The 13,348-nt window shown below is 46.9% G+C and overlaps 2 protein-coding genes across 4 annotated transcripts in view; both read left to right on the forward strand.

Annotated features, from left to right (window-relative positions):
• GPR160 (G protein-coupled receptor 160) overlaps positions 1–930 on the forward strand; it is a 305,594-nt gene extending 304,664 nt beyond the window's left edge. The window contains exon 4 of the mRNA XM_050778276.1: positions 907–930. The gene's annotated coding sequence lies outside the window, so the exon portion shown is untranslated. The remainder of the gene's footprint in view (positions 1–906) is intronic.
• Positions 931–8,954: 8,024 nt separating this feature from the next.
• The window catches only part of SKIL (SKI like proto-oncogene), a 33,311-nt gene continuing 28,917 nt past the window's right edge, over positions 8,955–13,348 (forward strand). Inside the window, exons 1-2 of one of the 3 annotated variants that reach the window (XM_050778266.1) lie at positions 8,955–9,125; positions 11,064–12,797. In XM_050778266.1, the coding sequence (XP_050634223.1) occupies positions 11,696–12,797 (1,102 nt within the window). In that variant the 5' untranslated portion in view covers positions 8,955–9,125; positions 11,064–11,695. The remainder of the gene's footprint in view (positions 9,126–11,063; positions 12,798–13,348) is intronic. The other 2 variants (XM_050778267.1, XM_050778265.1) reach the window with 2 other exon arrangements.

Raw genomic sequence — 13,348 nt, forward strand, 5'->3', positions numbered from 1 at the left:
ATTTAACTGGGGAGTGGTTGAAACATTAATGAATAAAACAACAGTGTTGTTAACATTCTGGAAAATAACTTTAATACTTACATTAGGCATATTTGAAAATAATCATTTTACTGCCTGAGGTTTTAATATATAACTTAATATATAACTAATTAATAAGGGAAAAATGCATCAATTCCACTTGTCTAACTCTGTCTTTTCCTGTTAAGTTGTAAAAAGAGAAAGTCTAATTGGCCTAATTAATTAGTATTAACCCTCTGGGCTGGGCTTTTTGGGTCAGGCTAAGTGTAGGTTTTTGGTTCTGGTTCCTGCTCCTGACTCATTCAGCAACCATCCTTTGCTCAGGGGATACCCTAAGGCCAGAGTAAGTGACAGTGAGCCAGATGGTTTCTGTTAGAAGAGGATGGAGGAGTTGCATGCATCATGATTGATATTATTCAAAATAGAAAGTTTCTAATTTTTTGTTATGGTAAACACCGTTGATGCACATACTTGTTATACATCTTTTTGCATTTTTTCCACTCTCTTTGTTAGGACAAATTTCTTGGAATAATTGTTGAGTCAAAGGATTTGAATTTTTCTTTTTTTTTTTTTTTTTGAGAGGGAGTCTCACTCTGTCACCCAGGCAGAGTGCAGTGGCACGATCTCGGCTCACTGCAACCTCCACCTCTCGAATTCAAGCGATTCTGCTGCCTCAGCCTCCCCAGAAGCTGGGACTACAGGCTCCCGCCACCACGCCGGGCTAATTTTTTGTATTTTTTAGTAGAGATGGGGTTTCACTGTGTTTTGATCTCCTGACCTCATGATCTGCCCGCTTCGGCCTCCCAAAGTGCTGGGAATACAGGCATGAGCCACCACACCTGGCCTGACATTTTTTTTCTTTTTCTTTTCCTTTTTCTTTTTTTTGAGACAGGGTCTTGCTCTGTCACCCAGGCTGGAATGCAGTGGTGCCATCTCAGCCCATTGCAACCTCTGCCTCCCAGGCTCAGGCAATCCTCTCACCTCAGCCTCCGAGTAGCTGGGACCACAGGTGTGCACCACCATGCTAAGCTATTTTTTGTATTTTTAGTAGAAATGGGGTCTCGCCGTGTTGCCCACAGAGAGAGAGAGAGAGAGAGAGAGAGAGAATTCCAGAGCGCTCTTTTTACTTAATTATGCCAATTTTGCTAAAGAGCATTTAAAAAACTACTTTCAGGGTAGTGGAGTAGCAGGCCTATCTTGGACAGTCAGGCCTGTTCCTTCTCTTAAGAAAGTCTGCATTACGCTTTTGTCCTGCCTGTCTGAGTGAGCAGTCTGAGTGACCCTGCTGCCACTGTTGTCCCTTGGTCACCCTTTGGGTAGGGGAACTCTTCCTTCACTTTTTCTGTATACTTCCCTTCACTTGGTATAGAGTCTCAAACTTGAGAGGACAGAGAAGCACTTGGGAGCTTGTTTAATAGAGATTAAAGGAAGAAGGCCGGGCACAGTGGTTCATGCTGTAATCCCAGCACTTTGGGAGGCGGAAGTGGGTGGGTCACCCTGAGGTCAGGAGTTCGAGACCAGCTTGGCCAACATGGCGAAACCCCGTCTCTACTAAAAATACAAAAATTAGCCAAGCATGGTTGTGTGCGTCTACAATTCCAGCTACCTGGGAGGCTGAGGCAGAAGAATCGCTTGTACTTGGGAGGTGGAAGTTGCAGTGAGCCAAGATCAAGCCATTGCATTACAGCCTGGGTGATGGAGTGAAACTCTGTCTCAAAAAAAAAAAAAAAAAAAAAAGATTAAAGGAGGAAGATTCCTGCATTCTGATCCCCAATATTCTAATTTGGTAGTTCCGGGGCCCAAGAACCCATATTTTTAGTAGGATCCTTAGATGATTCTGGTGCAGACACTTGGCAAATCTCACTTTCAGAAAAATTGCTCTCGTGCTTTGATGGATACTTTTCGGGTAGTAAGAAGACAAGATGAGGCTGGGCGCGGTGGCTCACACCTGTAATCCTAGCACCTTGGGAGGCCGAGGTGGGCAGATCATTAGGTCAGGAGATTGAGACCATCATGGCTAATGCGTCGAAACCCCGTCTCTACTAAAAATACAAAGAATTAGCTGGGCATGATGGCATGCGCCTATAGTCCCAGCTACTTGGGAGGCTGAGGCGGTAGAATCACTTGATTCTGGGAGGTGGAGGTTGAAGTGAGCCGAGATCGTGCCACTGCACTCCAGCCTGGATGACAGAGCGAGACTCCGTCTCAAAAAAAAAAAAGGGGGAAGTCAAGATGAAAAGTTTCCTATTTAAAAACATTGGTTGTGCTACTCTTCATTTCAGTAAGTCAGTTCTGGGTCTCATCAAACAGTTTTCTGATGGGGATATTGAATTCTGAAGTGCTCAATACTTCCCAGATAAGAATGCTGCTAGCCCTCTCATTTCCCTGCTATCATCCTTTAGGTTAACCCATCTGTCTCATAGTCTTCCATATCTAACCCCTCTGGCTCTCTGTTCTTATTAGGCCATGCCAGAATCCATTAAGGATCTCCACAGTTTCTCCTGATCCTACTTAGAAAATAATATTTTGAAGATATGTCCCTGGGACAGGTCAGGGAGTTGGTAGGTAGGTCATCTTGCTGTCTGCCAGAGACCTGGCCAGACCAAGGTTGTCTGGGTTAATTAGAACCTGGCTCTTTGCCTTGAAGGTTCAGATACCCGATTTTGTCAACAAACAAGATTGATCTGGTCTGTGAGCAGACTCATCTTAACTAAATGTACAGCATTGGAAGCATACCACCAGCATGCCATACATGTGTTTACAGGTAGAAAAGGAACTGGAATATTTACACTGGCACAGATCTCCATGTGCAAGTGGTTTGAGAAACCCCATTATAATCACAAGCTTATTTCATGGGTAAAAAATCAGCCGGGTGCAGGGCCTTACACCTGTAATGCCAGTACTTTGGGAGGCCGAGGTGGGCAGATCACCTGAGTCAGGAGTTTGAGACCAGCCTGACCAACATGGAGAAAAACCGTCTCTACTAAAAAAATACAAAATTAGCTAGGCGTGGTGGCACATCCCTGTAATCCCAGCTACTTGGGAGGCTGAGCCAGGAGAGTCGCTTGAACCCAGGAGGTAGAGGTTGCGGGGAGCCGAGATCGTGCCATTGCGCTCCAGCCTGGGCAACAAGAGCGAAACTCCATCTCAAAAAAAAAAAAAAAAAAAAAAAATCAGAATAAGGGAAGGTAAATACCTGATTTTCTGAATACATTGAGGCTGATTTTTTTTTTTTTTTTTTTTTTTTGAGACGGAGTCTTGCTCTGTCGCCCAGGCTGGAGTGCAGTGGCGCGATCTCGGCTCACTGCAAGCTCCGCCTCCCGGGTTCACGCCATTCTCCTGCCTCAGCCTCCCGAGTAGCTGGGACTACAGGCGCCCACAACCGCGCCCGGCTAATTTTTTTGTATTTTTAGTAGAGACGGGGTTTCACCGTGGTCTCGATCTCCTGACCTTGTGATCCGCCCGCCTCGGCCTCCCAAAGTGCTGGGATTACAGGCGTGAGGCACCGCGCCCGGCCGAGGCTGATTCTTTAATCTCCACAACTGAGATAATTTTGTAACCTTGCTGATCAGTTATGCCTTTTGAAGGATACATTTATTTTGTTGATTTGCTAATGCATTCAGTTAAATTTTACTCTGAACAGAGAATCATTTTTTGTCTTTAAAGTGACTTTGCCTCTTTCTGCTTCCTTCCCTCTTTCTTTCCTTCCCATTTTTATTTCTTTCTTTTTGTTTGTTTTACAGGTAATTCTCAGAGAGCCAACTTAATATCCTTTTTTTCCAAGTTACTGCATAGAGTGGGAGGTAGGGACATAGTTTGCAGTTACTGGTTCAGGTACTTCACAATTGTCCCCTAGTGTTTCTGCAGTACTCACTTCCAGTTTTCTTTTGATTTCATCTTGCTCATGCTTGTGATCTCACAGCTTTGGAAGGCAGAGGTGGATGGATCACTTGAGGTCAGGAGTTTGAGACAAGTGTGACCAACATGGTGAAAAATTACCAAAAATTACAAAAATTAGCTGGGCATGGTAGAATGCACCTATAGTTCCAGCTACTCAGGAGACTGAGGCAGGAGAACTCCTTGAATCTGGGAGGTGGACGTTGCAGTGAGCCAAAATCTCACCACTGCACTCCAGCCTGGACGACAGAGTGAGACCCTGTCTCAAAAACAAACAAACAAACAAACAGAAAAAAGAAAAGAAAAATAAAACCCTAAGAAACAGAATTTTAAAATATTTTATTTTAATTAATTAAATTTAAGTAGCCATCTGTGGCTAGTGGTTAACACATCGGACAGCACAGCCCTCTAACCATTGAAAATAGAGAGTTACTTCTGTGACAGGAAGTAAATCGTAAAGTTGGTTTACTAAAAATACAAAAATTAGTCGGGCGTGGCTGCACGCACCTGTAATCTCAGCCACTTGGGAGGCTGAGGCATTTTTTATGTTTGTTTCTGTTTTATGCTTTATGTTTTTAGTAGAGACGGGGTTTCATCATATTGGCCAGGCTGGTCTTGAGCTCCTGACCTCAAGTGATCTGCGCACCTCAGCCTCCCAAAGTGCTGTGATTACAGGCATAAGCCACTGTGCTCGGCCTAGTTTGGGCTCTTTTGGCTGTAAGTAAGAGAAACCCACTATGACTAGCTCAAGTCAAAAAAGAGGATTCATTTAAAGGTTGTAAGAGCATCCAAGGACAGAAACACAGTTCAGCCTCTGGGATGAACTGGAATCTAAGACTTGAAAATGCAAACATTTCTAACATGATCTTTCTCTATTTTACCATTTCTGGCTACTCCTTTTTGTATTTTTCTCTTTCCTTCCAGTTGCATGGAGCCTAAGTTAAAGCCTGAAAAAGCAGCTGGGCATGGCGGCATGTCCGAGCTACTCAGGAGGCTGAAGTGGGAGGATGGCTTGAGTGCAGGACTTCAAGGCTGCAGTATGCTAGGATCACACCTACGAATAGCCACTGTATTCCAGCCTGGGCAACATAGCTAGACCCTGTCTTATTTAAAAAAGAAAAGAAAGGAAAAAAAGCTGGAAAAAAACAAAAGGAAGTGCTGTGTGACATTATTCAGGGAGATGAGGTTAATAGTTTTTAGGCATCTGGTTTTCATCCTATTTACGGTACAGAAGTAGAAATAGGGACCTTGTAGATCCAGTACTGACTTGGCAGATAAGAGGAGAAAGTAGTCCAGAGGAGAAACCCTACTCAATGAGGGGAAGAAACTGTGCACTGGCAGTAACAGTAACACAAAACAAGTATGGAGGAGTAAAGTGTAAAGGGAAGAGGACAGGTAGGAAAATGATTAAAGTGCTGTGAAGAAGTTAAAGATCAGACCAGGCGCTGTGGCTCACGCTTGTAATCCCAGCACGTTGGGAGGCCGAATTGGGCAGATCACCTGAGGTCTGGAGTTCAAGATGAGCCTGGCCAACATGACGAAACCCCGTCTTTACTGAAAATACAAAAATTAGCAGGGCATGGTGGCACACGCCTGTAATCCCACCTACTTGGGAGGCTGAGGCAGGAGAATCGCTTGAATTGCTTCACATGGTGAAACCCCCTCTCTAAAAATACAGAAATTAGCCAGACGTGATGGTGCGCGCCTGTAGTCCCAGCTATTTGGGAGATAGCACCACTGCACTTCAAACTGGGCAACAGAGCCAGACTCCATCTCAAAAAAAAAAGTTGAAGATCATAATTCTGAAAAATAGAAATTAAAGAAAAGCTACAGGAAAAAAAATGAGATCGAAAAGGAAATGGTTGAGATTCTTTCGTGAAACTCAAGGACCTCCTAGCATTTGACTTGCTGCTAAAAATAAACAACAAAAAAACTTTTAAACACATTTTAAAAAATCGAGGCTCAAGGAAGGAAGACTTTGGCAGAAGGACCATCAGAGACCATAACTGGTTTCTTTTCTTTGGAAAAGAGCAGAAGGTGTAAATGCAAACACAAGCCAGTGTTAGAAAGCTCAATTAACATTTGACTTTCTTCCCTCTCCTTCATAAAAATAAAAATAATTTATGTTGAATTTTTGTATCTTACCCTATCCTTTCTCATTTCCATCTTCTTTGTAATTAATATTAGTGAGTCATTATCAACAGATCAGTAAATGGAGACAAAAGAAAAGCATTTGCCTGAAACTATTTTCAGGTCACAGAACAGAACTGGCCTTCGAGTTTGTAACCTCTCCATTCTTGGTCTCTATTATCAGACAGCAATAACTACTGAAGAAGACATTCTAGACTACCTAGTACCAGTTAATTTGAATCTTCTATCTGTACTATTTAATGGAAGAAGATGAAACAATAGGTAGTCTCTACCCCAATCATTTGAAATTCTCATGCGCAGGCAAGCAGGCTCTCATGGTGGTCTTGCTCAACTCCTGCTGGTAGCCAAGAAGGTGAGGTGGGAGGTCATGCAAAATCCACCTAATAACTATTTGTCGACCAATCCTTAATTGACTTTTCGACACTGATGAAGACCAAGAGCCTGTGGAATTACAAAATTCATTACCTCGCAGTGCCTATTTTTTCTAAGGCCTGCATTTTCTGTATCTGTGCAATTCTGTATTTGTAATAAAGAACCATTATCATTTCTTTTCAATGTCGTATGATACATACAATCAATTTTACTGATAAGTTCTGAAAATCCTTAAGTAGGCCTGCAAAAATGTGGCTTCCTGTGAGCCTCCCTATCTGCCTCAGATCTATGTATAAATGGACCCCGTTCAGTTTCACTTGCTTTCAAACACGTACCTTTGAGGTTTGGGAATTCAAGGGCAAAGTGATTTTAATTTGATGCATTTTGTACTTTGACCAATAAGGGAAAAATAAATGCCCTCAATTTTGATTGGTTCTAGTCATACTTGCCGGTCACTATTTGTCAAACCATTGCACAGAATATCACAGGCATGAAAGATCTCTCAAAAACAGATTTCTGAGGAATGCAAATAAACAGAATGGGGAGGCGGATTAATGTGTTTGATTTCTCAAAAGTCTATTTACTGTCCAATTTATCTTGGTTCTTGGACATGCTAGCAAGTAATTATTCTTATGGCTGGTAAAATGACTACTAAACATTTATTAATAATTGCAGTTTCAGAATTACTTTTTTTTTTTTTTTTATTAAGCAGTCATGTGGGTTTCTAAAAATTGTTCCTTCTGGCTAGACACAGGAGCCAGGTGCTGAGTTGACCTGGTGCGAAGTTTCAGGATTGTCCAGTCTTCACAGCAGATCTTCAGCCAGGCCTTCTGAATATTCTCAGTTACAAAATCTATCCCCCCAGACTCGCAGATGCTGTTTTTCCCCCACTGGCTCTGCACAGAACATCATTATCTTTGCCAAGCTTCTGTCTCTATGGCAATAACAGATGGGAAGTGCTGTGGAATTATTCATGTTCAGGAAAGGAGGCAGTCAAGAAGGAAGAAAAGGGGGGCGGGGTGGAGAGGGGGCACGACCTGGGAGCTCGGCGGTGGTGGCCTAAGGAAGGGAACTTGGGTGGAGGTGCAGCGAGTGGTGGGGATTGGGAGGCTTGTGAGCCTTTCGGAGGCCTGTTGTGAGGAAATAATAATAAAAAAAATATACGAGCACAAGTATTTCCAGCCGGCCGACTCCAAATGTGGGCCCCCATAGGAATAACTCGAGGCAGTAAAACTAGAAGAAATTGGACGAAAATGGGGGAAAAAAAGGGACAAAGCTCGAGTCTCCTGAATTCTGTGCACTGCTACTCGGTGGACTATTTCAGTTCCCGATCTTGTGGTGGGGTGGAGAAAAGGGGATTTCTTGGTGTTTCGAAATGTGACGGAGCAGCTCTGCAGAGTTCAATATGCTAATCGGCTACCCTGGGAACCAGGAAGACCACCCTACACGCCTCAGAGGGTCACAGCCGGAAAGCTCTTGAGTCCTATATTCCCAACCTCGTCTCGTCCCTCTCCAAAAAAAAAAAAAGAAAAAGGCCTCAGTAAACACTGTAAAAACCTGTAATTTATAGCTCCCTTCTGGAACCGAGAGAGCAGCCTGGTGGGGTGGAGGCAGGAGGCTGGGGAGCAGGGATAGAAATGTTTGCTCTCGGTTTTGCCAGAACTTTGGCCACCCCTCCCGCCCGACCCGATGGCGGATGGAGGTCAGCCAGGGGAAGGCGTCTGGGTGGAGGCCGCTCGGGCGAGGCCGGGGCCGCCGGGGCGGGGCGGAGCGCCGGCAGCTGGCTGGGCGGCCCTTGGGCAGGAGGCCCCGAGGGGGCGAGGGGCAGCCCAGGAGGGAGGTCCCGCGGGGGCGGGGAGCAGAGCCGGCCCCCGGGGCCCTGCAGGGCGGCCGCCGCCCGGCTGCCTCCGGGGCGGGGCGGCCCAGCTGCGGCCCAGCAGGGGGAGGGTCGCCCGTGCCTGACCTCGGGCGGCGGCGCTCTGCCGGGCGAGCACTGCCTCCGCCCTGCCGGCTGCTGGGGTCGCGCACAGTGCACGGCGTGGCTGCCCTGCCCCCTCTTCCCCGCTGCGCGGCGTCCGAGCGGCCAGGGCGCCCCCGGGTCTGGCCCATCACCACAGAGCGGCGGGTGGGGCGGGGGCGGGGCGGTGGCCCCAGACAGCCGGCTGGGCGACTAGAGGAAGGAAGGAGGGAGGGCGGCGGTGAGGGTGGGGTGGGGAGGGAACATCCTGTCTGCGCCGGGTGCACCGCAGACAGCGCCGCGCGCCAGCCGCCCAGACGGCGCGCGGGGCCAGAAGCGCCGGGCGCGCGCCTGGGGGGAGGGGCACGCGCGCGAGACGACTGGGCCGGGGGGTGCCCTGAGGAGCTACAATAGGCCAGACGGCGCGCGCGTCCCCGAGGGGGTCGGGAGCCGCGAAGTGGCGGCGGCGGCGACGCCGGCGGTCCCGCGCGCGCGGCGCCGCCGCTGGCTTCGTTCCCTTCCCCTCCCCCTCCCCGCCGCCCTCGCTCTCCCCCGGGCGGCCGGAGACGGCGGCGGCGTCTGCGGGAAGCCGTGTGTCTCCGCAGTGACGTGGGCGGGCCGAGGACTCGGTGACGTCAGAGGGCTGTGTGTAGCGATGTGTGTGGGGTTCGGAGCGGCGCCGGCACAGCCGAAGGGAGCGGGCGAGCGGCGACGGCGGCGGCGGGCACAGGTGCGGCTCCGGCTCACGGCTGGGACGCGGCGGAGGCGGCGGGAGGCCAGAGGCGCTCACCCTCCTGGGAGCCCGACGGTGGCGACAGGGGCGGTGGGGAGTTCACAGAGCTCGTGGAGCTTCCCCGGGCACCGAGGCCCGAGTAGGGGGTTTGGATGCGCGGGTCCCGGGGGGGGGTCGGGGCCAGAGGGGGTCGCTAGGCGCGTGTCCCACAGCTGATCACGCTTCGTTGGCCCCAGACGGTGGGCGCGGGCAGGGCAGGGCGCTGCACTTGACGGGAGCCGCGGGGACCCCGGAGACCCGGACGCCCGTCACCGCCCCCCTCCCCCACTCCAGCAGCGCTCCGCGGGGATGCCCTGGTCTCGACCCGGTCCGTCAGCCCCCGGCGGCGCGGGGATCCGCTCTCGGCGCCTGAACTGCCCCAATGCCCTCTTCGTTCTGGCCCGGGGCTGGCGGGGGGAGGTGCAGCATTAGGGTCGCTGAGGTGACACCCGAGAACTTCCCAGGGAGAGGGCGCGCGGAGGGGAGGGGGATTTCCACAGTCCTTCCCGCGGCCCCCGCGGGGGGGCGGTGTTGGGAGGGCACTTGGGGTTATCCCAGGCTCGCGGGTGGGGGTGGGGGGACTCCTCCCTTTACTTCCCTCCGCCCCCTTGCACACCCACCCCCAGGCTTCCCGTGTCCCTTGTTCTCCCCCTCTTCGGGTTAGAGATAGGTGGGTGGCTTTGAGTGGGCGGAGGACTTCAGGGTTTTAGGGGCTCCCGCATTCTAGGGCATGCCTCTTGCCCTCTTCCTTGGCCTGTGTTGACTGAGGTGTGTTCTCTTGGTGGACAAAAATCTGTACGATGGTTGGTGGCATTGGTCCTTAATCCTTTGGGTCTGTTTTAAGGTAAATTGCTGAGAGTTTGGGAAGTAAAAATTTCTATTTATTGGATTTATTTTGGGTTTTCTCTCAAGAAGGAAGTAGAAGAGTCTTTTCTTTTCCCCTCTTCCTCCATTTGCATTCTTTGTGAGGTTTGTCTGCCTTGTGCTTTTTGTCCCGGATTAGTCTTGTTCAAGGTTGGAGATTCCCAGGTGTGGAGTCTATAGCTTTTGGCTTCCATTAAGTAAAATCGCTAACCTTTTAAAGAGAGAGTTAATTTTTGTCTACAGTTATTTCAGAAAATTAGTGTACATGGACTAGCTGAATTAATTCACTTAAAATTGTAACTTGGTTACATATGGTAGATATGTTAACTCCTATCTGATTTTTTTGGATGAAACTGTTTTTTTTTTTTTTTTTTAAATAGGAGATGAAGTAATGGATTTTTTTCCTCCCTTAAAATGGCATAACTGAGAAAGCCTCTGGTACTGATTGAGATGATCTGTTTAAGAGTCTTCATGTTCTGAACTCGAATGGCCTTTTGTGTTGTATTATTGCTCGCTTTCTCCAACTCCAAATTGCTTTCCTATTTAAATGAATGTTCTTCTAGTAAACTGGTGTTAGATTTAAAGAAATCACTCAAGCTTCACCTTTGGTAAAGTGAACTCAGTTTAAGATTAAGCAACTGGTTTCGGCCGGGTGCGGTGTCTCACACCTGTATTTCCCGCACTTTGGGAGACCCAGGTGGGAGGATCACCTGTGGTCTGGAGTTCGAGACCAGCCTGACCAATATGGTGAAACCCCGACTCAACTAAAAATACTAAAAAATTAGCTGGGTGTCGTGGCTTGCGCCTGTAGTCCCAGCTACTCGGGAGGCTGAGACAGGAAAATTGCTTGAACCCGGGAGGCGGAGGTTGCAGTAAGCCGAGATCACTGCACTCCAGCCTGGGTGACAGAGCGGGACTCCGTTAAAAAAAAAACAAACAAAAAAAACAACCAACTGGTTTTAAACTGGCCCCGTTTGGCCTCTGAAGCAAATTCAAATGTAACTCTTCCCCCACCCCCTTCTCTTCTTCCAGATTAATTAAAAGAAGAATGAACTATAATCCTTGAAGATAACTGGGCAGTTTTTTAAGTCGGAGGCTTTTCTCACTGGTTTGAGGATTTACACACGTCTTCGGTTTTCCAGCACAGACCAGCAGACCATCATTTTTAGAGGACATACTCCCTCTGCCCTCCTTTTCGGTTTCCTTGGTGGTAAAGATTAAATTTGGTTGCATCATTTTGAGTTGTGTTTGAGTCTAGATTTTATGGCCCAAGGAATGGCATAAACTTTTCATGTGTTTTGCTTAAAACAAACCAAACCATTGCATTGATCCTGGACATCTTTAATTGAGAAATTGGTAACTTTATTTTAATATGTATATCTGAAGAATTCAAGAAAACAAAGGCATTCTCAGAGGTGTGCCTCTTTATTGTTAGAGGCAAAACGAACAGTTATATAGGACTTGCAGTGAAATTATACCAGATTATATAAGGAGAACCAAAACTAAGTCGCAAAATTTATTAATTTAAGGGAATCTCTCTTTGAAAAGTTTCTTTGAGAGTAAGTTACTATAAGCATTTGTATACATTCATTTCCTCTTTTTCAAATAAGCAACTAAATAGAAATGCTAATCTCAGATTTAATTATTTAACAGAAGAGTGTAGGATGGAAAACCTCCGGACAAATTTCTCCTTGGTTCAGGGCTCAAATAAAAAACTGAATGGGATGGGAGATGATGGCAGCCCCCCAGCGAAAAAAATGGTAACAGACATTAATGCAAATGGAAAAATGATAAACAAGGTGCCAACAGTTAAGAAGGAACACTTGGATGACTATGGAGAAGCGCCAGTGGAAACTGATGGAGAGCATGTCAAGCGAACCTGTGCTTCTGTTCCTGAAACTTTACATTTAAATCCCAGTTTGAAACACACACTGGCACAATTCCATTTAAGTAGTCAGAGCTCGCTGGGTGGACCAGCAGCATTTTCTGCTCGGCATTCCCAAGAAAGCATGTCGCCTACTGTATTTCTGCCTCTTCCATCACCTCAGGTTCTTCCTGGCCCATTGCTCATCCCTTCCGATAGCTCCACAGAACTCACTCAGACTGTATTGGAAGGGGAATCTATTTCTTGTTTTCAAGTTGGAGGAGAAAAGAGACTCTGTTTGCCCCAAGTCTTAAATTCTGTTCTCCGAGAATTTACACTCCAGCAAATAAATACAGTGTGTGATGAATTGTACATATATTGTTCAAGGTGTACTTCAGACCAGCTTCATATCTTAAAGGTACTGGGCATACTTCCATTCAATGCCCCATCCTGTGGGTTGATTACATTAACTGATGCACAAAGATTATGTAATGCTTTATTGCGGCCACGAACTTTTCCTCAAAATGGTAGTGTACTTCCTGCTAAAAACTCATTGGCCCAGTTAAAGGAAACTGGCAGTGCCTTTGAAGTGGAACATGAATGCCTGGGCAAATGTCAGGGTCTGTTTGCACCCCAGTTTTATGTTCAGCCTGATGCTCCATGTATTCAGTGTCTGGAGTGTTGTGGAATGTTTGCACCCCAGACGTTTGTGATGCATTCTCACAGATCACCTGACAAAAGAACTTGCCACTGGGGCTTTGAATCAGCTAAATGGCATTGCTATCTTCATGTGAACCAAAAATACTTAGGAACACCTGAAGAAAAGAAACTGAAGATAATTTTAGAAGAAATGAAGGAGAAGTTTAGCATGAGAAGTGGAAAGAGAAATCAATCCAAGGCAAGTTTTTTATATAAATTTTTAATAATGGTAATGGTTTACTTTGAAATGAAAATTCTATGTTTAGTGTGTAAACTTAACCTGTATGTTGAACATTGCTCATGCAACAACAACAAAATGCTGATCGATATTTTTGTATTGCAATTTTTAGGCCATAAAGTGCTTTCCAGTATGTTTTCTCATTTGACTTTCCAAACAGTGGAAAAGTAAGACTTGTGAGAGAAGTAAGGCTATTTCTCCATTTTATAGATAAAGCAAATGAAGCTCAGAGAGATGAAATGACTTTCCCAAAATTATGTAGCTAGAGAGTGGAGGAGTTAGGGCTTTTTTTTTTTTTTTTGTACTTTTAGTAGAGACCGGGTTTCAACATGTTGGCCAGGCTGCTCTTGAACTCCTGACCTCGTGATCCACCCACCTTGACCTCCCAAAGGGCTGGGATTACAGCCTTGAGCCACCATGTCCCGCCAGGGCTTCTTTTTCTTATCCTCTTTTGCACACATCCTGCCTCTTGACCACTACGTCTGTTTTTCTAGGACTCAAGATAATTTGCACTTT

This window comes from Macaca thibetana, chromosome 2 (assembly GCF_024542745.1).
Source record: "Macaca thibetana thibetana isolate TM-01 chromosome 2, ASM2454274v1, whole genome shotgun sequence".
Classification (NCBI taxonomy): domain Eukaryota; kingdom Metazoa; phylum Chordata; class Mammalia; order Primates; family Cercopithecidae; genus Macaca; species Macaca thibetana.